At 36.2% G+C, this 25,750-nt stretch overlaps 1 protein-coding gene and 1 long non-coding RNA gene across 9 annotated transcripts; one reads left to right on the plus strand and one right to left on the minus strand.

Annotated features, from left to right (window-relative positions):
- The first annotated feature begins 910 nt into the window (after positions 1–910).
- On the plus strand, positions 911–18,482 carry LOC145230583 (uncharacterized). 5 transcript variants are annotated; one of them, XM_080096043.1, is made up of 14 exons: positions 911–1,084; positions 1,600–2,257; positions 2,361–2,432; positions 3,346–3,449; positions 3,559–3,718; positions 5,491–5,601; positions 5,844–5,888; positions 10,987–12,291; positions 12,420–12,491; positions 14,453–14,905; positions 15,634–15,708; positions 17,083–17,318; positions 17,476–17,643; positions 17,834–18,482. In XM_080096043.1, the coding sequence occupies exons 1-14, from the start codon at positions 1,031–1,033 to the stop codon at positions 17,915–17,917; spliced, it is 3,597 nt and encodes a 1,198-aa protein (XP_079952169.1). In that variant the 5' UTR covers positions 911–1,030; the 3' UTR covers positions 17,918–18,482. The 5 variants fall into 5 exon arrangements, with proteins under 5 accessions (XP_079952169.1, XP_079952179.1, XP_079952201.1 ...); XM_080096053.1 differs by having other exon boundaries at positions 15,637–15,708; XM_080096075.1 differs by having other exon boundaries at positions 14,714–14,905.
- LOC145230751 (uncharacterized) lies at positions 17,631–19,323 on the minus strand. 4 transcript variants are annotated; one of them, XR_013860757.1, is made up of 4 exons: positions 18,886–19,323; positions 18,640–18,821; positions 17,767–17,903; positions 17,631–17,694 (listed from the first exon to the last, which is right to left on the minus strand). It is a non-coding gene; the product is annotated as an uncharacterized LOC145230751 (long non-coding RNA). The 4 variants fall into 4 exon arrangements; XR_013860754.1 differs by having other exon boundaries at positions 17,767–18,008; XR_013860755.1 differs by having other exon boundaries at positions 18,613–18,821.
- Between the last annotated feature and the right edge of the window lie 6,427 nt (positions 19,324–25,750).

Raw genomic sequence — 25,750 nt, forward strand, 5'->3', positions numbered from 1 at the left:
CCCCGTTGAGAACAACTGAATTAAGTAACGTTAATGACGTGTTCCAACGTCACCTCTTCGATTGTTACGTCATCATCAGCTTTAATAGCGTGTCAAGCGGAATATTTGGTTGATGAATTTAGGAGCAGAAGTTTCCTTAATCTGTTTTTAAACAAGAATAATTACGTCTGCTTTTAAAGAATGGCCATTCTTTTTAGTTTGGAAAAGACACAACATATACAAACTAACAAAAAAACACTTTTTCATAAAATCTCTACGTTAAATATTAGGTCGATGCCATTTTCCTTACACCATGTTACGCATGACAAGTTTTTCCACATTTCGACCAATCAGCGCTCGAGAATCACGCGGCACTAGACGAAACAAATGAATTTTTTTTTTAGCTTTTTGTACAAGTATTTACAAAACCGCGCAACTATAACAGTATTTTAACATTTATTTTGTAAAGCCTTTCAATGAAAAAAGAATGTAAAAACAGCACATTGCAAAATTTTGTTTTGTCTACAGCTAACCTCATTTGTGACACAGAGTTTCCAAATGTCGCCATTTCATACTTCGTTAAAAGATTAAAATAAAATCGGTTTATAAGGTATCTATGGTTTAATCTGCCCAACACTGGTATAAGGCTGTTCAGTGACCCGTGCCTTAAGGTTGTTCTGTTGTTCCTCATCTTTAGGGGATTCACCGAAAACTTTCCTGAGGTGAAGCCATATTGCTTTTATTTCGCTAGTTCCTCTTTTTAGTTGCACGCAAAGTTTGGTGTTTTTACGCAATGCAGTCGAAAATAAAAGCTTAGGATAAATTAGTTTTCTTATGGTTAAATGTTAAAAATAAATGTCGAGAATATTAATTCTTTTGTAAAAAAACTGTTTCTTAACAATTGAATTGTGTTGTTTTCAATTTTAGTTTTATGTAACTTCAGTCAGATGTTTTAGGCTAATCATATTCACCAACTGTTGACTTCTACATTGTAAAGTGGCAGATCTGGGAAACCAAGTCTGGATCTGCCAAGTGGATTATTTTGCACTAAATGAAGCGGAATTTTGAAGGAAGATGTATTCCAAATACTGATGACCAAAATCAGGTTAAAACATTTTTTTATTTGTTGATTTGGATAATTCAGTTGCATTCACATCTGCAACATAGTCACCAATCATATTGACCCAGCATACAGAAAAAGTGCAATTTTGACATGTTGGAGGTAAAATGCAAATAACATGGGGCGCATATATACAGTGTTTTATAGACGTTGGCTTATCTGGCAAATTCTATTTGAATTTTGTTCTGTTTTTTTTTGTCGACTTTGCATTTGTGACACAAAAATAATAAGACTGTTTACTTTTACTGAACCACATATTTCATCAAAACTGAATAAAATCACACACATTAAACAACTCTAAAGTTACAACTAAACATAGGATTGATAGAAAATGTATAGTTATTTCCTGTTATAATCAAATTTCCAATGAATTTCTGGTATGATGTGTCACTTGTTATTCACCTCAGCTGAGACAGTGGAAAGTTTCACATTTTTTAACAATCTTGTTACAATTTTATTAACAAACCAATACATTGTTAAGCTGTTGTTTGTTATTACAGAATGCTTCTGCAAGTGAAGAACACTTGGCATCTACCAGCATCTCTAGCCAGCCATACAATCCACACCAACACTCTCCATTAAACTTCCACCTACCTCAAAACCCATACAACACTCCACATTCCAACCAAGCTGTTTCTCCACCCCAACAAACAGGTGCAAGGAATCAATTTGATGCTGCAGCTGTAAGAGGAAATATTTCACATTCTCATCAGTTTCGACATCAGGCATCATGGAACACTCCACCAACCTACTCCTATGCAAACCAGCAACACTATGTTGCAGTGAGACAAGCTCAAACTTGGACACAACCATGTCCAGCTCAACAATATCAATATCACCAGCATGAAAATACTCAGATGAATATCCAGCAAAACATTCCAGTTTATCCAAGTCACATTAGTACTCAGCAAAGTTACAATCCACATAGTATTGGACATCAGTATCTAAACCAGCCACCTTATTCACTAAATCCGGTTCCATCAGGAGTGCATGCTTATGTTGCCCCTATTCATCAAATAAATAACCAACAGTCTTATCATGCATCTTTATTTGGGGCAATCTCAAATGATAACAACCCGCATCTTAACTCTGCCCAACAATCTCAACCATCTACTGCTGGCCAACCTGCACAACAAGCTACGCAGCATTTTCAAGCAGGTAAGATTAAAAAAATAACGGATGATGTCAGTTTGCGCTTTTAAGGCATGGTTGGCCCTCCTGTTGTGACAAACCTGTTACAGCCTGAATCATATGTTGACAGGTATGACACTACAATTGCAGGGTACCAGCAGTTCAATGTACCCAGTACAAGCAATGCACCAACAAGTAGAAGGTATTTGACTCATTTGAGGGATTTATTTGTTTTTATCTGTATTTTGCATCTTTTAAATTTACACATGTGTTAGTTAGTTATTCAAAGTCCAAACGACCCAAATACTTCCCAAAATTTTGATTTGTGGTTTCTCGCAAACCCTGGATGCATTCTTACTACTTTGGTTGTATTTTTGTCTCTAAATCAAAGAAGCTTTTTGAAAATTATTACGCCAGTTTGGATAATTAAAAAATCAAAACAAATACTATTTATTTTTCAACATAATACTTCCATTTAGCCCGAACTTTAGAGCTGCCTCAAAGCATTAAGAGCCAATATGACACCACGAACAGAATTAACCATTACCATGCCAAGTAGTCTTGAAATTAGTTTTGGGCAACCTTTTGAAGCAGTTTGTTTTATCCCCTTGCCCCTGGTGTTTGTGTGTCTGATGAATAAAATCTGCTTGTAAGATAAAGTTAGCTGAATTTCACAGTGCTTTTAAGCTTATTTATGTATACAATCAGTAATGTTGCAATCGCCTGCAATTTTCCAAATTGTCACCATCGAACCTTAGATGGATGAAATCGACCTCATTGAAGAACCCTGAAAGCCTTGGAAAATTAAAAAATAATGCTACGAAACGAAGTCAAAGAGTAAATCCTCCTATTGTCATAAAAATTGGCGACACAACAGAATTTTCTGGGGACCATGGGTTGGAAAAGACTGCCCTATATGACCCAACAGTTCACATGCCTCTAAAATGGAAAAATTTAAAATAGTCCATGCTTCTACATTCAATATAATGGATAAATTGGCAAGGTGATATAAATTAGTAATTATCTGACCCCTACCTTGAAAGAAAGATTGTTTTTATCTGCATTTTTCCCCTTTTTGGTCTAATGCTAATTTGTTTCTTCATTCAAACAAACAGGTGCAAGGAACCAGTTTGATTCTCAGCAGTTTCGTCATCAGACGTTATGGAACACTCAACCAACCTCCTATGCAAACTATGCAAACCAACAACACTACGTTGCAGTAAGTCCTTTTCAATACACCCAAGCACTCGTGGAACCAATTACCATATCCTGTGCCACCAGAAATGCCGCATGGTATGGTTCCATTTTCTCAAAATATATATTTTTAGCTTCCAAACCAACAATCATGCTACCTATCTTCAATTAATACAAATCGGAATTACGCCTCACAAACTAACCCTGCTCAACAACCCCAAACGTCTATTGCTGCTATGTTATCAAATTGTCCCCAGCATGAAAGTCAACAAGCTCCACAGCACTTTACAGCAGGTAAGATTATGCATAATAACAAATAATGAAATTTATTGTTGTGTTTCTTTACTGTCTAAAAGCATTTAGTGGATGCACATGTTTAAATTAAAAGGATTAGACAATAGAACTACAATGTATAGGTGCCTAGCATGTGTACTGTGCTGTATTCAACTTCTTTTCTTCTTTAGTTTGGAAAAAATTACAAACATTGATCCAGAAAATTTCTGCACTTTTTGTAATGACTGTCACCCTAAAATATCAAGTTATTGTCTTTACTAAGGGTTGGCTATTGCCATCATGGCTTTATAAACACACCTTAGTAAACAACCTGTACAGGACAGAAATGACTGTTGCTTCATGCATGACCACACGAACCATCAGGCTTTGTTCTCGCTGGAATAGAGCTGTTAGCTGTTCAGTTATTTATATCACAATGACGTCTGTTACAAATATGGGGTGGCAGACATTACACATAATATTTGTCTATGGGGCAAAGCCAGACAGTGCCTCCCGCCAGGGTCATCCGCAACATGTGGAAAAGGAGATGATTGACTGGTTAACAAGCCAGCTCTGTGTGATAGGAAATAAAGTCTCCACACATACTTAAACGTTTTACCACAAAGTCCTTACAAACGCTATATTTTTTCCCCAAAAAATAGGTCGTTTGGTAATCGAACAGGAGTAAATATGAAAGGAGTATCTTTATTGCAATAAACTACAAAATATCTTTTATGTCGAGGTGTCAAGTGTTTTGTGCAAATAATTTGTTGTTTTTTGTTCTTGGCCATTTAATGCAAATGATATAAAGTAACGGAAGAAAGTTGCTAAAGGTTATCATGTGCATTTTTAGTTTTGGCATAAGTTTCATGTCTAAGACGTGAATTAAACTTGATAAACAGTATTTTGCTTTTCATATGTCAGGCAAAACGTTGTTGCTTAAAATACAGGTCAAAATATAAACTACACAAAAGTTACAATAAATGGTCATTTATCGGTCATTGTCAGCTGGACTGCTGCTTGACAAGAGGCCATTAAAGGTTAACTTGTAGGTTCGGCAAAACCCTGTAAGAACGATTTTACGTCACAAGTAATTTGTTTATTTTAGGACAAATAACCTAGAGAAACAATACATGAATTTTATACAAAATTTGCATTATGTTTCTATTGAACTGTAAAGAGTCCGTGCTAATAAAAAATGGGTCAAAAGGTCATTATGGGTCGTTCGGATTTTGCACGGCTAGAGATTACTTCAGGTCAGTATATGTTTTGCGAGATAAAGTTAAGTGAAGAACAAATTGATATATATTCCTTTGCTGCAAAATGGCTCCTTCAGTTTAAGTGTTTCTAATACTGTTAGTGTTTTCTATTCGCAGAGGTTGGAAGTATTTTCTGCCATTTGTTACTACTTTTGTAAATATATGACAGTATAATGATAAAAGAATTTTAACACTAATATGTCGTTGCGAATCTAAAAATAACCATAACAGTTTTGTAGCATAATCTATTACCATACACACATGTGTGGGGACCCATTCGTTTATGCATGCAAAAACAATCATGTGTGTAGCTCGAATGGTGTGTCGTGTAAATTGCTAAATGGGATAGTGAATATATAAAAAAGAAATTATTGAAAAACCACCTTTCTGGTTAATACATATTTCTGCTGCTTTTATTCTTGTATTTGTGATTTTTTTTCTAATCCTAAACTTTTTGCAACAAACTATCTATACAAGAAACCAACACATGATATAAAATAATCAAAGAAATTTAATTTGCTCTGTTTTATTCAGACCAAACTGTTGGAGACAAACAGAGTATTGATATGAGAGAAGCATCAGTTTCAGGTTCATCCGTAGTTGGGGTTCAAGGGAACGTGCATCAAGGAGATGTGCATCATAATTGTAAGTGCCTGTCATTACATATAAATTTAACAACACAATTTATAACTGGGCTTCATTATTTGAACCAGTTTTGTGGTGAGCACACATTGTAAGATAGTACTGTAGCAACTTCTAAATTGTAAAATTTTGTTCCAGCTGCCTTTTATTCAACTTAAATGGAATAAAACTCAATATAAATAGTATATGTCTTAATCATTTTGTATTTGACATATGTAATTATATCAAAAAAAACATTGATTTAGATTACAATACTTCTGGGAGGCCACATTTTGATCCAAAAGACAAAGGTAAAAATGTTTGTTTTTTCTTTTGTGCAATATCAAATTTGTATTGTTTACTCACCATTACAAAAAAAAGGAACATAGCTATAAATTTGTAGAAACAACTGACAGATCTTGTTTCCAAAACATCTGGATAAATTTAATGAGTAAACTTTTTATTATGGGTCCCCTACTAGAAGGGGACACATTGTTTTTGTCCGTATATTTTTTTTCTGTCTAACGCTGGATTGTGAGACGCGTTTGGTCATGAAAAAGTACTTTGAATTTATTCAAAATTACAGAGATGTTAGTTAATAATCCAAATTTGATCCCCCTGAAGTTTGACCCTGATTGACCCAGCGGTTCACCCACATGCCCCCAAAACGTAAATTTTTCAAAACGGTTGTAGTGACTAAAGTACAGCATCTTGGAGTTTTATGCTTTGTTGTTTGGTGCAATGTAAGGTTTTTTAAAGAAATTTGTTTTTCGGATTCGCCCATTTTCACCCCTTAAACCCCGAAATAATCGCTTTTAGTAATGCTGGCTTGTGAGGCGCGTTTGGTCAAGAAAGAGTGCTTTAAATTAATTAAAATTTACAAAGATGTTAGTTAATACCGTATTTTACGGACCATAAGGCGCAATCTAAATCATTTTTTTCCTCATAAATTGATCGTGCGCCTTATAAGCCGGTGCGCCTAATGTATGGATCAAGTAGTGCTTAATTGCCTAGGCTACACTCAAAACCAGTACCGATACTATCATTATATAAATAAACCACCGTCTTACACAAAAACTACGGTAAACGCAACTACCAACTGTGATATTCAGAGCTTTAAGAGCTTTATACGGGACTTTACTGAGCTTTATACGGTAACCCATACTCCTTAAAATACGTTGCGTTCTATAGTCCGGTGCGCCTTATGTATGAACAAAAAACTAATCAAAGCAATTTATTGACAGTGCGCCTTATAGTAGGGTGCGCTTTATGGTCCGTAAAATACGGTAATTCAAATTTGATCCTTCTGAAGTTTGACGCCGATTGGCCCAGCGGTTCACCCATAGGCCCCCAAAACGTAAATTTTTTAAAACAGCACTGACTAAAGTACAGCGTCTTGGAGTTTCATGCTTTGTTGTTTGGTGCAAAGTAAGGTTTTTTAAAGAATTTTGTTTCTTTTTTTCGGATTCGCCCATTTTTCACCCCTTAAACCCCGAAATAATCAGTACAGACAAATCCGGTTAATCGCATACCGGTTAATCGCATAATCCGTTTAATTGCATCGCAATTAAAAATCCCAAACCGTCGCCCATCGTTTGTTAAGAAAATCGTCCGGTTAAGCGCATACCGGTTTATCGCATAAACCGGATATTCGCATCGATTTTCAACAAAATATGCGATTAACCGGATTGATGATCTCTATGTGAAAGTCAAACAGACCGAGTTTTTCGAATAAAAAACGACGATATGATAGTAAAATGTAATGTACACGAAAAGACGTGGATGCATGTTTGCATTCTACACCAAATAACGCATCTAATTTCAACGTTGAAAATGACACGTCTCGACTATAAAATATTTTGGAAAAGTCATTAGGAGATTAAAACGGCGTTCAGTTTACCGCTGAGCGATAACAAGCAGTCGTTATCTCAAAGCAGTGCACATTGATCCTTTATTACTGGCTTATCTAATCGCCAATAATGATATAACAGGCGTTTAAAATTTAAATGAAGAGTTGAAATTTAAACAATGTTAAATGTAAAACAAATTTTTAAAAATGTTTTCTGTTATATTGTTCATGACCCGCCAAACACGCAATGGTTGTAAAAAATGTTAGATCGCAAGTAATCACACCGTGTTGTTTAGATTCACGTAATTGGTAACGTGCCAACGACTGACATATTTTATGTCTTCTATTCGTGACCTTGCGCAACTTATCAGGAAGAACACCGATTAAAAAAGGCATTTATTCCTCTAGTCTAGTACTTGTTGCTGCTTTAAATTTTTGAAGCAACGATTACACGTTGATCACGTGACAGTCACGCTAGTCCTGCAGCTGCAGTTTTGCTGCGTAAGCTAGAAAGTAGCGCCACAATCTGAGTCTTTAAAGTTTTGCTAAAATCAATTATTCTTTTTGTCAATTGTATAACGGGTTGTAATAGAAACTGCTGCAGCTCGCCTTGACGCTGTAGAATGTACCAAAGTTGTAAGTTTGACCCGGTTTCGGTGGTGTACTTTCGGGTTTGGGCCTGCTTACAAATATGCACCAAGCACTTTGCCGCTTAACGCGTTGGTTTGAACTAGAAAACGAAATAGGTTAGAAACAACAGGCCATTTTACGTGTATATGAAGCGAAACGCCTGGCACATTTATAACGGAAACCACCCAAAACAAGACTAAAACGTCATAAACCGTCTTCATAGGGAAGTTCCCAAATTTAAATGTTGGGCCCCTTGGCTACGATGCGATGTAACATATCTTTTCAAATAAACCTTACTGCAAGAGAAAGCTCAAATCAAGCGAACTGTGGCGTGCGCGCCAACCAAGTGTGTGTGTGTGTGTGCGTTTCTACTGTTTCTTCAACACACTTGGGCGATTGCACCATAGCCACGACAGTTAGGAAGCATGACGTCGTGCATTGCGCTGAGAGTAGCACTTTTTTCGATTCTCGGCAACAAAAGAGAGAAAATACTGCTCCGTTGCCATAGTTGAGCGTCACTGCAACTTTGTTTTAGCTGGGGAAGTGAAAGCAAGCACTTTCGTTAACGGCGTGTACTGTTTACATAGCAACCGGATTATCGCATAATCCGGTTAATCGCATCAAATACCCGTGGCAAATGGATGATGCGATTAACCGGATTCGTCTGTATTAGTTTTGAGGCAGAAATATAAGCCCTATGGTGCAGAAATATTTTTAAAAAATAACAATTGTTTAAGCAGGGTATTCATATAGTATTTTAAATTTTGCCAGTTACCTTTACAACCTATAATATGTGTACACTATCAGTCATAGATATAAGTCCCAAGGGAGGAATTCACTGGTTTATGATTAAGGCGGCAGAGCGGGAGTGCTCAGCTTGACGTCCGGACAGACGTTTTACGAGACAGTCGTTTGGGTGATTAGAAATCAGCTGTTTTTTTGTGCAGGAATGCTGTGACGTTTTATTGAGTTATCACGCGCATTTTCAGTTTTGGAGAAGTTTTTACACCTAAGACGTAATTTAAACTTGATAAACGTATTTCGATTTCGTTTATGTCAGGCAAAACGTCGTAGACCCAACATAAATATGAAAAAATAAACTAAACTTTTTCGAACGCCGCGATAAATGGTCTTTAAATTCTCGTTGTCAGCTTGGCCGTCGCATAAACACGGGTCACTAAAGGTTAACTTGTAGGGATTACAACACAGTTAAGAATTTTTCGTCATAACGTATCTTCTTTATTTTTGACAAATCAATTCAAAAATCAGTTCTTAAGTGATGTATAAATTAGGCTGAACGGCATTGTTAAACACTAAGGACTGCATGCTGTTAAAAACAGTGTCAAAAGGTCATTAAACAGTCGTTTTTGCGAAACAAATTTAAGTGAAAAACAAGTTGTTTTGTATTCCTTTGTAGCAAATGACTTTTTATATAGTGTCTAATAAAACAGTTAAGGCTATATAGGAAAATTTGTGTTTAAAAACTGAACTTAAATGACAATATCAAGGTCACAGCAAGAGATTAAATTGAAAGTATTTTCTCCGTTCTTTTTTCACCGATTTTAATTATATGACAATAAAGATGCAAAAAGAATATGGACAAAAACTTTAAAAGTTAAGTTAATTCTTTGTGAAAAATTTGTCCTTAGGAATATAAAAATAACCGCAACATAGGTTTATCGTAAATCTGCATAAACAAGCGTGTGAGGACCCATTAGTTTTTGCTTTCAAAAACAATCATACACATAGATACAATTGTGTATAGTATAGTATAGTAAAATGGTAAATATCGTATAGAATATATAAAATTGAAGTATATCAGAAAACCACTTTTCTAGTTAAACAATTCTTTTGTAAATACTTTTTAAACTAGAAAGGTGACATTTCTATATGCATGCAGTTCTGTTTACATATTAACTTTTCTATATGCATGTAGCTAGTAGTTCCATTTACTACACTTGACAAGTTTTTTTCCAAGAACTGTTGAACCTAAAAAATATTTTGGTGTAATGTGGTGAAAATGGGCAAATCCAACTAAATATTAAATCACTGAACATACTTTTTAAAGCACCAACCTCTTTAAGTATTTAACTCCCAGATCACTTACTTAATTATAGCCGTTCTGTAAATTTTACGTTTCAGTTGGTTAATTGCTGGGTCATCTGGTGTAGTTGCGTACACAAATTTACATGTGTGTAAATTTGAATAAGTTTGAACCACTCTATTCTGACCAAATGGTTGAAACAAACTAGACAAAAAAGATATATATATATATATATATATATATGGACAACATGAGTCCCCTTCAGGGAAGGAGATAACTAGAGATGTACCGAATATTCGGTTTGCCGAATTTTTCGACCGGATCAGCCACTATTGCAAAGATTCGGTTTCGGCCGAATAATAATTTGGTGCGATTCGGCAGAAACTGAATCTCTGATGAACACACATTTAAAACGTTAAGCGTGTCTTTTCTGCTTAGTAACAAAGACAATCATGTCAATCATTATATTTTTAACACATCATCGTTTTTACCACTGCAGACAAAAAAATCAGTAATTCATTGTCGGCTTAATTGGCAATCATGCTTGAGGCAATGTTAAACTCCACAGAACTAAAATTAGGAACGAAGGACAACTATTCTGCATTAATTGCTTGGTATATAGACTTGTGTTATCAAACGCATACGGTAGGACTTCATGTGACGTCATGAATGATTTGGTTGATTCGGCCAAATTTATTCGGCATAACCGCCGAATATTCGATTTCGGCAGAATCAATCAATTTTGCTGATTCAGTACATTACTATTAATAACCAGCACCAATTACAATCAACCATTTAAGTAAGATCCCAACAAAAGTGTCACTTGGCACTGGCATTAACATGTTGTTTTACATAATAGCATGATTCACATGCATTTTCATTTCAGTTGCTGCTATTAAAAAGCTCCAGGAGGAGCATACAAAAGGCTTACCAGAAAGCGTGGTGCTTTATGATGAAAAACTGAAACCAAACCAACTACCTGATGTACATCCAGGAATGCATGAATATGAGGCATATCGGGGACTATGGTGTCCTGTGGGAACAGAGGAATTCATACCATCCACTACAGAGAAACTGTCCTCCACTGCAAATCAACAGACTGTTACCTTCAATACAATTTTAAATCTAACCTCCAAAAAAAGGTTTATTGCATTAGTTGGCCCACCTGGCTCAGGGAAAACTACTCTTTCTAAACAATTGGCAAAGTTAACTCAACCAAATCAATCTGTTAAGTTTCATCTTAGATTCATGGACCTAAACTATAATCAGCCTTTAACATGCAAACAACTTTTTGTTGACTGTCTTTGTCCTGGATTGGATAATGAAACAAAAGAAAAAGCATTTCAATGGATGGTAGAAAACCAAGATAAGTGTGTTTTTGTGTTTGATGGCTATGACCAGGCATTGTGGACGCTTGAAAATGTGACACCAGTAAATGCTTCTTATGATACATCTTTGCCAATTGATCAGCTAGTAGCCAATCTTTGTTGCAAGAAGATTTTTAAAGATTCTTTGCTAATTTTTACATCACGTCCCCACAAAATTCTTAAACTCCCGTCACACCTTCGTCCAGATGTGACAGTTCATGTTGATGACCTTTCAACTGAAGACATGGAAAAGCTGTTCCGTGCTTTTGCAGGGAAAAAGGGAGATGAATTGTGGGAATTAATTTCCACCAAAACCCCGCAACTGTTTAGTCTTTGTCACAATCCTTTGTTACTGCAATTTATCGTTTTTGCTGTTTTGGATCAAGGTTTAAACAAAGTAAAAACAGTCACAGAGGTTTTTCAAATTGTTTTAGAGCAACTGAGATACTCTGACCATGCACGCAACATGAATATTACCAATTTATGTAAACCACTTGGTAAAATGGCATATGAAGGAATGCTGCAGAAAACAGTTGTATTTACCCAAGGAAGTCTTGGGAGTCTTAAAGCCACCATTGTCCAAGACATCATCATTGCCTTTGCTCGTAAAATTGGCATTCCGAATCAACGACTATTTGATGGTGACCAACTATTTTACTTTCTGCATCAAATGTTGCAGGAGATGTTTGCGGCCAAGTACATACGTGAGTTCATGCCAGATGAAGAATTTCACAACATAATCCCTGAGGTGGCAAAGGGAGGCCATTGGTCGATGGTTCGACGATTTTTATGCGGCCTTCTGCTGGGAAACAAAGGCAAAAAAAGTAAGTCTTTAATTGAATGGAATAGTTCATTATACTGAGATGAGCACTCCTCAGTTAACCAATAATCACTCCAAAGTCTTTGGTAATGAATTATCTCATTGATATGTGCTTATATGATATCTTAACAGATTTACAATCACTATCGTGTGACCCTGCTCCACCAATAGTTCAGCTCTCAGCAAAACCTACAACCATGCAAGGTATGAACAACTAAACATGAGCAGTAGCAGTGGAACAAATTTAAATTTGACTTTGTTAGCAGACTTATGACATTAGAAGTATCAAAGCTAGCTATTTAAAGCGCCTCAAGTGGTCTAACTTTTAACTATTAGCTAATTGGGGTTAAATTTTACAGGACTGTAGTTTGAGTTAGTGTTGATTGTTGCTTTATCAGTTTTGATGTGGGGTCCCATTAAAGTTCTCAGAACATGCCATTTTGAGGTGTTTATTGATATATTTTATCATGCAGTTGCACCATTTACCCCATTAACCCCTAAATGGCTAAATTTGGGCTTTTTTGTCCCCCTGTTTAAACTTGTTGCCCCAAGACTTATCATAGTTATCCCATAACATGCATTATTTACAACTTTGCATGTTTCATGCCCCAAGTGTAGGGAAAATACATATGTTTTGGAAAACGTTTAATGCACATTGACAGGTGTCACTCAACAAATGAATGGTGCCAACAGATTCTGTCCAGCAGATGCAATGTGTAAACAAGTAGCAGTTATTGTGACTAGTTTGTAAATCATTTCATTATGAGGCCCATTTCCTGAAAGGGATGTATCTTGATTTCACTCATTTTTTTTCTTTTTTCGGCCAAAGTTTGTTCATGCACTTTTGGCATGAAATCTTTGGTGGATTCGGATGAAACTTTCACAGATGCGGATGTGCCTACTTTATCTACTTACTTGATAAGTCAAGTATTTGCCCCACTGGACCCCAAAGTGTAAAACACGTTTGTATGTTGCTTCACCACAAATCAAAGATTTCTGTGATGTGATAGTATAATAAAGCAACAGAACATATGGTACTTGTGTTTGTTTCTTGGTGGACATTTTTGCACATGTCAAAAGAGGGGTATTAACAGCTGTATGATGTCAGAAGTGTTATTAAATGTGGCTTATAACACCTCTAGTGCTCAGAATTTAGTTCATTGTAGTTTCATGTTTTATACTCTTGGGTGTAGAACTTTATCAATTGCCCCACTAACCCCTTAAAATGTGAGTTTTTTTAAACAGTGTCAAAATTAAATGAAATTTGGACAGCTTGTAGAATTTGTCATTTATAAATGTCGATGGTTGATTTTTACCCTGTACCCTCAATATTTACCCCTCTAGCTCTCTAAAATGGGTGAATATTTTAAACAATGTCTGAGTTAGATGAAATTTTGACAGTTTATAGAGTGTGCTATTCATAGTTGTCGATTGTTGTGTTTTACCCTGTCGCCCTAACATTTACCCCACTGGCCCCCTAAATGAGCTTAATTTTTAAACAATGTTTGACATGAATAAACTGTAGACAGTTTGTAGAGTGTGTCTTTTATAGGTGTCTATTGGTGTGTTCAACCCTGTAGCCCTATCATTTACCCCCATAGCCCCTTACAATTGTGTGCAATTCACAATCAATAGAAGCTGATTCTTAGACAGAGAAACCTTCAAAAATGTCTGAATGGACTAGAAAATTTCAAAAGTTTGGACTTCACTAAGCATATTTATTTATGCTCAGTATCATTGAAAAATATTTATGTGTAAGTTGTTTTTTGCCTTTGGTCATGTATTAATTGCTGTGTTTACTATTATATCTAAACACTTACCTGGCTATTATTCAAAAAACCAAAATTTGGACTGTTTTCATGACATTAGTCTTTCTTAGGCCCGACATTACTCACCCCTGAAATTAGCTAAACTGTTTTTTCAAATGTCATTTTATATTGCTTTTGACTCTTTAGCTCCTCCAGTTATTTCTCAAATTGGTTTCATCAGTTCCATTTTTTTCTGTGGGCCTTGTCTTTCCATCCCCACTTTAATTTTGGAATAATGATTGAAATGTTTTCAATCTCACTCATTACTCCCATAGATTTGTCACTTTGATTTGCTTCCAAATCTGTCAACATAAGGTTTATTTTGAGAAGTTAAAACCGGTGCCAATTTGTTTATAGGATTTTTCCCTATCCGAAATTTTGAGCAATTTCAACATCAGTTACCACGGAACAATCACCCCACCTCCCCTTATACAAATCAGCTCCACTATGTTGCAGTAAATCCAGCTCATAATGGAGAGCAGTTATATGTCAATCAACAACGCTTTGACCATCAGCATGGAAATGTTCAGATGAATAATCAGCCAATCTTTTCAAATATTCCAAGTCACATTAGGCAGTTTTACGATCCACATTATTTATACCAGCTACCTTATCCAGGAAATCTAGCCCCATCTGGAATGCACCATGGTGTTGCTCCTTTTCATCAGAACAATCACCAACAATCATATCACCTGCCATACACTAACCCGGCCCAACCCCAAACATCTGCTCCTCCATGGCCTGCACAGCCAGCAACAACATGGAACTATTTCTATGAAGTTGAACAAGTTCCATGGCAATTTCAAGCAAGTAAGAGTGTAACAAATAACATATGATGACACTTTTGGTTGTGTTCTTAAGCTTTTTAAACCATTCAGTAGGTGTACATGCATTCATTTGATTGAGCTAATCATCTACAGAAAATATGTATCAAATGGGTTAAATTAATAAAGCATTGTACAGCAAAGCAAGCTTTTAACAACACTTACATGCACATGCAGGCCCCACAAGAGGGGGGTGCAGTCCGTACGCATGTTTTTCTTCTCTCCAGGGCCCTGGGTACATGACAAAATAAGTCAAACACCGTCAACTTGTGCAATGTCAGTTGATACAACCAAAGTGGCTTGGTTTTAGCTTGTATATCACTGAAAGTGTGAAATAAATTGACAAAAATCGTACTTCCATAAACTGGCATGAAATTTTAACTAGTTTTTCATTATACTGACACCCTACTTGCGGTATGCCATAAAACACCGTTTACTTCTGAAGGGCAGTCGGTGCCACTGAAGTCATTTTTCCATTACGGCGGAAAACAGTTGGCAAATTATATATGCGACCTGCCCCACATTGCCACAGAACTTTAATTTAGTCCCTATCTTATTCAGACCTTCCTATCACTCTACTTTGTACACGCTGTTCGATACCAAGCGTTTTCCTCCTTTATTCTGACACCTATATTTTATTATCCCAGCCAGTCAGACATCATTTATAGTCGCGTTCCAGGTTTTTGCCAAGAAATAACATGTTTTTGTTTTTAGCAGGCAAGATTGAAATGTTTCGCAAAGAGCTTATCGAGTACATGACAACTTACCTGGATGGACATCTTTTGATAGGTAAGAGTATGTGTTTGGTTTATTTGTTACCGCATCTATGTCCAAATAGCTCCTATGTACATCTTTTTACAAAGATAACATTTTGTTTATGGGAGTTTTTGCAAAAAAGAGCGGTAGTCGGCCCACCCTGCTAATGAACGCTTTTAAGACAAAACACATTTAAGAACAATTTTTCACATTTAAGAACAAATTTAAATTCAATTTAGAAACACACAACTTGAGTTGTGTACAAATTAGGCAAACGTTATTTTTGCACAAGGACTACGTCCTGCTGAAAAGCGTGTCGATGAGATGCTACTTCAGGTCAATGGTGAACGTTTGTGAAACAGAACAAATTGAAGAACGATTTGTTACATATACCTTTGCTGCAAAATATCTTCGTAATTTGTCAGTGTCGGTTATACTGGCTGGGTTTTGTGAGAAAAAAATTAACGGTTCAAAAACTGGCCTTTGACAGCTATCTCGAGGTCAAAGCTATAGATTGGATTGGGAGATTTGTTTCTCGTTCTTTTTATAATTTCATATTTAAATTGAAAATAAATGACTATATAATGTAAAAGGAATACAAACAGAACCTTTTGAAGTGTGGATTGATACTTTTCACTAATTTGTACTCAAGAATTTAAAAAAATCGCAGGCCACCTTTCTAGTATTTTAAGGTTTTTACAAAAAAGGAGATGGACGGCCTAACGTGATAATGAGCGCATCGTAAACAGCAAAGCGTTGTTTTCGTAGCGATATTTAACAATGCAAAGTACCAACATATAAGATGGTGTAATTCGAAACTAAACAAGCCTTTTTTATCTTAAATTTACTCTGAAAATAATAAATTATAATCATTGGCACCGCTAGCGAAAGTTTGCAAAAACTTTGCTACTGTAATTGTCTCATTACTTATGACATAAAAAATTCTGTATTGCGTCATAATCACCACATTGTGTTTGTGGAATATTTTACTCACTTAGTGAATTTGTAGATCAGAAGCCATTAAAAGTTTTGGAGGAAGGGCGCATTAAATTTGCTCTCGTGTTTAGATGCTAAATTTGTAATTTCTGACTGCTGATAGTTTGTAATGTTATTCAAAGTTAGTAAGATGAAAAGTTCTGCAAATAAACAGGTAGGCAGACTTTATTCAAACTTACTAATACAGTATACATAACGTATAAAGGTGGTCCTTGTTAATTTTCGCTTGCAGAAAAAACGCAGAGGCCTCAGTCGGAATTTTCGTTAACATTCCTGGTGTTGATATTAAATTTATGAAATTTTTTGAAATGGTTTTATGGTCAACCCGAAATCCCAAACTTAGTTCCAGCCGCCCTGCTTTATTGTATACAACCCAAAACAACTATTTGTTTTTCCTTTGTATTTTATTAGATCTGCTGACGGACTTGCAAGAATGCTCAGATGATGAAAAGGATTTTCTTGCAAGTAATCTTCCTGTGAAGTTTGATTTCAACGGAATTCCCATCTCATCGAGTGCAGCGCACGCCGTGGCTGAAATCCTCCCAAGGTTGAATCGAACTGTTGAGTTGCTGGATCTCTACACCTGCAACCTGAACTCAGACACACTGAGGGTGATTTGTGGAGGAATCAGTAAAATGAAACACGGGGTTTGTTATGATTGTGATTTTGTTTCATAAGAATATTTTTTATAATAATTACAAAACCTGAAATTAAATAAATGACGACACAACTACGTCACTCATCACGTGACAGTTAATTTGTTCAGTTAGTATTTGCGACAAATAATCATCAAATCTTGTGCAGATGGAAGAACTTTGGCTGAGTGGCAATAAGTTCGGAAATCCCGGAGTTGAAATAATTTCCGCTTCCGGTTGTTTGAGGAAAGTTGAGTGGTTGTATCTGGAGGATTGCGGGATTTCTGATGATGGGAAACGGAATTTACGCAGAGAACTGGAAAGACCCGGACTTCCCGTAAGATTGTTTGTTCGATTTATAGATAAACATTTTCCAATACAAAATCACCTGTGAATAAAATAGTGACGTAAATATGATTACGTCATAGGCTGGTGACGTCACTCTCTCAGCAAGCCTGACCTTTGTGTGATTCTACTTGTGTTGTTTACAAAGATTTCAGCTGAATGTTTTTTTGTGTTTCTTGCAGCGGTCAACTGTTGATTTCTATGAAGATTCCGATGAAGAAAACGAATTTTCCGACAGCGATGAAGAATTTTCTGATAAAAGTTAAACTTCGACTTCAAACTTTTTCTTCAACACAATTTTTACAAACTTTCACAACTTTGTCGTTTGCTTTCGTTTTCTGATTTGTGATTCTCGTGCTAATAAAAAATAAAGAAAACAAATTTTTGAATAAGGTTTTAGTCACAAACTTATTTAATAAAATTAAATAAAAAACAAACATAAATTGCTGCAAAATTTTAAAACCAGCAAAATTTTCTAAACTGCATCGTTACCATGATAATAAAATTCACACCTATTCATGTAAATTAGGAAAATAGAAATACGATTGTCTTGCGGAACTTGGTGTTTGGTAAGTTTGGATTTCTTGGGTTTTTCAAAGTTATTAAATTTGTTTTCATTTCTGTTTTTATCTACCTGATGTGTAATATAATTATGTTTTTTATGTACATGTGCTGGCTCCAGGGCTGTCACTCATTGGGGTTATTTCTGAAGATCTTTGGATTTCAATTGTGATCTTTGGATATTAGGAAATCCCTTTGATAAGTTTTTTAATGTTATGCGTCAAATAAGTCTAAACGTAAAATTTGTAAATAAATGGGCCTAGCGTGCTATGAAGTATATGATATTTTAAGTTTCAGTTGGAATGAAAATATTTAGATCATGGTGATTGACAGAAAACAAACGAAGATAACAACTAGCTATTTGCAAACAAAGCAGCAATGACATTATGAAAAAAGTCACATTTAGTGTAGACTCTGAACGGCCGACCTGCAAGGCTGAGCCTCACAAAGGGTTTGTCACGTTGAAACACGCCTCGCCCTTTCCCACACAAATCACACTTCCCGAAACACGTGTACTAATCCACAGCAACAATAGCGGCAACAACCACAACGTCGTACACAATCAGGAACGGACAGAAACAGGGTTGAGAACGAAACGGGAACGGTTTTCTAAACAAGAAAACGAAACACATTGACATATGTCAACGCACAAAAATGCCAATGACTAACTTACCAACTATTTTGCGACACAGGTCAACAGGTACAGTACACGTATCAACAGTTGCAAGACGATGAAACAATCGCTGCAATCACTATAGGAAAATACAGCATGCCATAAGTCACACATAAAGCCATGAATTAATTTAGGTCACAAATCGAATTAAACACTCACCGACAATCACGGTAAACAGCCTTCACTTGAAGATTAATTAGTCAGTCGTCACAATATTTAATTTAGCCTTATTCGTCTCTAAAAATGCAACACAAACGAATTTACTTAATGCAGTAATAAATCACCTTACTCGACCACGTTGTACAGTAAATGAACTAATCATTGCAACATTCAGACAAAGGCCTTCTAATTTTACTGTTACGCACATGGCGATTGTAACGTCATCGCAGGGGAATAATGAGACAAGTTAATCATGCGTAACTGAACGTGGAGATGTAACATTTAGATAACTTCTAAACTTGAAAATAAAAACATGCAACACTTTGCAGTTCAAACTTGATTTTTGTTTAATTTAATGAGCACAGCCGCTGTAATCGTTCGTCTGTTGTAAATTTAATGTCAAATAAATGCTCCTGCTTTCAACAAATCTATAAATTACAATTACACATCGTAGGAGGAAAAATGAGGATTAAACGATGTATGTACCCTGATGGGAAGGAAAGCGTTACTAGTTTGGTTAAGAAATACAATCATGCCAGGATACTGACTGATAAATTGATAATACTTCTATGAAATCGATACAACACAGTAGAACAAACGATACTTTATGTCACTGATGTAGACAAATTCGGTAAAAAAGTTGGGATTATTTGCAAACCGACCAAAACTACTGATGTTAAATTGCGACGCCATGAAATCTACGCTTACGTGGCTCTCCTGGACCGGTGGTATATTTTCAACCATGATCATAGGAGCCTTCAGTTCCTGACACTGCGAGAAAAATATCCACAGACTCAAATGAAGATGGGCGTTTTCAAACACTGACTTTATTTGAAACCAAATTCTAGAGAGCTTGCAAAATATAATGTTCAAGAACTATAACTGGAGATTTTGCGCAAAATCCTTTTCGAGAAACACAAAAACATTATCGTTATGCTGATAAATGGAAAAGCTATTGTTAACAAACCCTTTATCAAGCAACCAAATCGTAATTAAAACAGATTATGAAAAAGAACTGCTCTAGGAAGGGAAAATCGTGTTCAAAATTTCTAACAGTGTTTAATCCACTTGATATTGGTAGCTTGTTTAACTCACGTGAGTGAAACTTGTTACTAAACTCATTATATTTGTTTTTATATGACATTTTACTTTTGTCCGTGAAGGACATTGCGATTTTTCGTTTAATTAGGTGCAAAGTTGATGAGATTTGTCAACCTGTAATTTGTTGGTGAGTTTGTGACATTTGCGTCTGTTCTGTGCGAGTTGAGCGATCTTGTCTTCGTATCTCTTCACTGCGCTCTCCGTTTCTTTCTTCCACCTGAAATGCACACAAACAAGCGTCGATTTGATGTGTTTGAAAGCAGATCATCTTTCCCCAACTGCTGACGTTAAACCGATCAATTCGTTGGCGGCGCTTTCGAGTTGAGGCGCGTCTTACTCTGCACTAAAGAGCCATTACTGGATGATCCAGTAAGCAATAACTGTTAAATATTGAGCAATAATGACTTGATATTATACAACATGTTCTCATACTGCACAATAGTCGTTTAATGGTGAGTCTTACTGATTCGAAATTACGCAACAATCATCTTATTCTGTGCATTATCGAATTAATGTTGAGCAATAATAGATGGTTATTGCGCAATCCAGAACCCAAACTACCTGGCATTGATCCTATACTGGTCAGCTAATATATTATGAAGTTGACGGACACTGTTGCGGTTTGTATCATCCACGCTCTTCAACCGACATTGCAGTTGCTTCTTCTCTCGTTCCAAGGTGTCTTTACTCGTTGTAAACTCCTTAGCAGCGTTCAGTCGAGCTGACCTTGCCTCAGCTTCCAGTTTCTTTACTAGAAATGTTTAACTGAATTTGTTGTTTAGATCCATTAATTTTAAGCCGCTTACAACTATACTTTCACCCACAAGACAGTCTGATGCATTGAATACAGCGCGAAAAAAACAAGTAGATTTTACAAAACGCCTGGCCCCCTTTGCCGCCAATCACATCCTGTTAACGATCGGCCACGCCCATCTGTATGTGATGTTTGCTTTGATTGACAGTTTCGAGAAGATGAAGTCGTTCGTGTTGCGATTCCTCCATCTCACGCTGAATCCAGTTTACTCTCTGCTCCAGGGATTGGTTGGATGAGAGGAGTCCCATCCTCTTGTCCTGACTCTCCATCCTGGAGCACTTCAGTCGATCTTCAAGTAACTTGGGAAAATATAAGTCATTTAATTAAAATTGAGTCATATTTTACTCAAAATAGCTCTTCTTGAAATTGTAATTTGCATACTCGACGATGTTTTGATTACGATTACATACGCTTTGCTATATATCTGTTTATATGCTAAATACCTGAAAATTGCTATAAGGTAGCAGTTTCCGAGCTGGTGTCCGAAAATCGGTTTCTCGGGGAACTGCGAGGCGCCTACACTTTTATTAAAAAAGTTCCAGTCAGATTGTGCGACTGTGACGAGAAAATGTATTTTAATCGATAACAACTACCAAAGGAAGGTGATTGTTGCGCAAACTTAATCATTGCTTTAGTCTTGTTTGTGGTGTAATAAACTGCCCTTTCAAATCACTAGTGATTTGATTCTTTATTAAACTGATAAGAATTATACAAATAAAAGCTTTTGTTTAGCTAATGTAAACATTTAACAATAAAGCTAACTCAGATATGTTACATTACCAACAGGGGTGTCCTGACCTCGGTAATTTTCAACTGTTGCATTTGGACTTTAAAAAAAAACTATTTGAGTAGCCTTGATCTAAACCCTGACCGGTTTGTGTCAAAGTTAAACCCAGAAAACTACCTGATTAGAAACGAAACGGCACGAAATCTCAAAAACGTTAAAGGATTGCTGTGTAACTTGTTACAGATTCCCCAAAATAGCCTACGCACCACCAAATATACAAAGGATTGCAAAAGAGTGAGAAAAAATCGCTGATTACAACACAAGATCAGTTTCACTATTTTTTTGTAAAAAGAAACCCCTTTTTTTCTCGCCTTCTTTGAAAATAAAATACTTTTTTATTACGTCCATATTAAACATGACAAGCATTTCAATTTTCGAATTCAGCAATTCCAACTACATGCATTGGTAGGCTTGATTAAGTTTTGAAACGTCTAGGCCAATCAACGTTCGAGAAACATGCCACATACTCTGCAATTATTTGTCTAAACTTAAGCTGCGTTTTGTAACATGTAAAGCATATGTAAAACACTTTACGTAGACGTTGGTACTATGTAAATGTGTAATTCCATAAATTAGTGATACAATGGTATTTTTTGTTTCACATGCGTAGTGTTCGGGATTTCCAACAAATAAACTATTGTATTTTTCACAGATTATGTAACATTAAATGTAACTGCCAGTTGAACACCCGGAAATTTGCTCTGGTATCGAGGTGAGATTTTACGTTATGCAGACTCATTCATTTTACACCTGCCATTTTAACAAACCATCACGCAATATTCATTTACAACTGAGCAAAAGACCATTACTTAACTTAAATGATGTCAAATTCATGTTTTAATATTGAAAAATCAACTTAATCCCAATTTCAAGTGGTGTCTGGTCAGAACAACACGTGTTATTTGTGACGCAACAAGCGGCTGTTTTTTCACTATCGCTGATTTTAGAAAATCTCGTTTTGCGTTTAAGAAGATCGTTTTTGCCAGCACTGCAATAAAGTTGCGCTCGTTGGTTTTTATTGATTGTTTTCCATTTAGAGCCTTTTTAATTACAGATTGAGCAACATACATTAACATCCAACCTTCGTTCGCCCTTTAACATTCCTCCTAACATTTATTTGTATTAACACACAGGAATCTGTCGTACGTCAACCGGATGACGACAACGTTTAGGCTTATAGGTAAACTTGTGCTAGAGGTAAGTTACGTACTCTTTCCAAGGGTCTGTAAAGAAAGTCTTTCTCTGGTCAAAGAATGGTCCAAGTCTGTATGCGTGCTACAATGTCAGCAAAGTGGCGCTTAGGCTAGAAATATGGTGGCCTCATTAACTGAGGTTTGTTGATAGCAGGGTTGCCAGATGTCTGGAATTACCCTGGCACAGGGGTGGCCAAACTTTTTTACCAGAGGGCCAAATTTGCAACTGTCTCGCCACTGGAGGGTCGGATTAAATGAGATTTACGTAAAATTTGTCGTAACTGGTTGCCATCTTTATTAAAATATATATTATTGTAGTTACATCATACGTCATGGTTGGCAGACTGTTCTAAAAATAACACTACAAGGACATTTATTCTAAAAAAAACAACGCTTGCCACAAGCTACTGCTAGTAGCAATCAGCGCTGTTGCACTGCTTGTTCACAGTGGTAAATATGGTGCTTGGAAAAAAACCAGGCAAGGTGTTTGGCGGGCCGGATGAAACAGGACTGGGAGCCGGATGCGGCCCGCGGGCCGTAGTTTGGCCACCACTGCCCTGGCATGTCCGGAATTTTGGCGGAAAATCTTTGTCCGGAATGAATTTTTGAAAACACTCTTAATGTACGGAATTTTATCGCGTTGAGCCCGCAGCAGACCATACAGATAAAATGTAATATTTCACACGAATTGCACGTTATACCATTGCACGCTGCATTAGAGCAACGTTTGCAGCCAATATAAAGAATAAGTATAAAATTGTATAAAAAAGAACGTTTCACACGTTTTTCAGTACATGATTTGCATGTGCTGGTAAATCATATTCATGTCAGAGTCTATTTTTAGACATAGGGTTTCCGCGGGCATATTTCCAAAATGTTTCCCAAGGGGGGTGTTAGCGGTATGAAAAACCTGGAAAGGTTATGGAATTTAAATTTGTTTTTGAAAAAATCCAACTTTTGCAAAAGTCCTTGAAAAAGTATGGATTTGGCGCCCGAGAATGCCAAATAGAGATAGTAATTTCAAATTACCTAACGTTTTGTATATTCGATGCAAGTATGGTAAATTGGCTAAATATGCCAAAGTCTTTTTGCTAGTTTTACTATGGGAATCGCTCGATTTTTTTCGATTAAGGTTATGGAAATTCGGTTTGTTTTCTTAAAAAGTTTTGGATTGCGAAAAATTGCGCGGGAACCCTGTAGACAGTTTTGCCTTGTCTTTCGCAGTTATACGTGTTCTTTTCCAGCGTCAAAGTTAATGTTTTTATGGACATTGCCCAGTTCCTTAACAAACGAAATTTATGTGAAAAGAGAAACAGTTTACTGTTGCATTGTGGGTAATATACGGAGTATAAATAGTGCTGTTTATGGAAATCAGAGTTTTCTGAGTTACGATAAATGTTGTCTAGTTACTCATAGAAAAGTAACAAGAGAATAAATTTGTTAAAAGATAAATTCTACATTATGTTAAGGCTGTTTAAAATATAGGGATGTTTCAAGCTAATGCCTCTGAACTCAAGGCAAGAAGACAGTCAACAATTCGGACAACCTGCGTTACTGTCGTGAGGAAAGCTCTGCGCTTCCACCAGGGAGTTGATCGTCGCCATCAGGGTTGGGTTGAATTACATCAAGCTGCGCCCACCGTTCGCTTTTGGTCCCCGAAAGGAGAGCAAGCAACCATCATAGTTCTGGACGTTTCTTATAATGCGACGAAGAACTCGTCCAGGTTTAGAGAAGAGGATACGAATCAAACTAATGGTAGTTCTCACAATTCTCAAAGGTTTACGCTTCTGTTGCCTGTGCTGTTTTTGATGAGTATGAATTAAAGGCTAGTTGAAGAAATAAAGGCGTTTTTTGCATCATGAAAGCTAACAATACTCTGTTAAAAGGACAGAACCGTGTAAAAAATTCTGTTTTGTAACAATGCTATAATGTTATATTGTCAAAAATGGATTTGTTTGGTTGGTAACATGTAACAAAATGCAATATAACGCATATTTGGTGTCGCCTAAGATATTTATTAAACCATTCGGAATTTTGTCCATGGTAAATCTGGTAAATCCTAGTTTATAGGTCATTGGGGTAAGTTGTGGATTCGCTCGCCACGTAGTGATTTTAGCTTAGGTTAAGGTCTGTAGCTTTCATGACAAGTTCATTTGTACAAAATGGCACAATAACTATACTTTACCTTATTTAATTCAGTAAAGGCTTTAAATTGGAAAAAGAAACATTAAAAGACCATTGTCATTCTGCCAGAATAAAAACGAAAAAAGGAATGCGAAACGAGAGAACGTCACAGATGGATGCGCAACGAACGTTTTGGCCAAATCGAAATATTGACAAAATACGCAAAATTTAATACAATTTTTGAAATCTTTTCGGGCCCATTATTTTTTTAAAATTCGTCACATTGCCTTATCTTTTAGTCTATTTTATTAATCCGTTTTCGAAAAAGTGAACCCGACTCGATAATTACAGCAAAACGCAATTAACTAACACCCACTTTGGGCCAAATGCCGAAAGTGACGAAATACGCTAACTTTATTACAATTTTTGAAATCTTTTCGGGCCCATCGTTTTCTTTAAATTCGCACCATTGCCTCATCTTTTAGTCTATTTTTACAATCCGTTTTCAAAAAAATGAACCCGACTCGATAATTAGAGCAAAACGCAATTAACTAACACCCACTTTGGGCCAAATGCCAATAGGGACGAAATACGCTAAGTTCGATACAATTTTTGAAATCTTTTCGGGCCCATTATTTTTTTAAATTCGCACCATTGCCTCATCTTTTAGTCTACTTTATTAATCCG

The sequence above is a fragment of the Phallusia mammillata genome, chromosome 1 (assembly GCF_965637545.1).
Source record: "Phallusia mammillata chromosome 1, kaPhaMamm4.hap1.1, whole genome shotgun sequence".
NCBI classification, from domain to species: Eukaryota; Metazoa; Chordata; class Ascidiacea; order Phlebobranchia; family Ascidiidae; genus Phallusia; species Phallusia mammillata.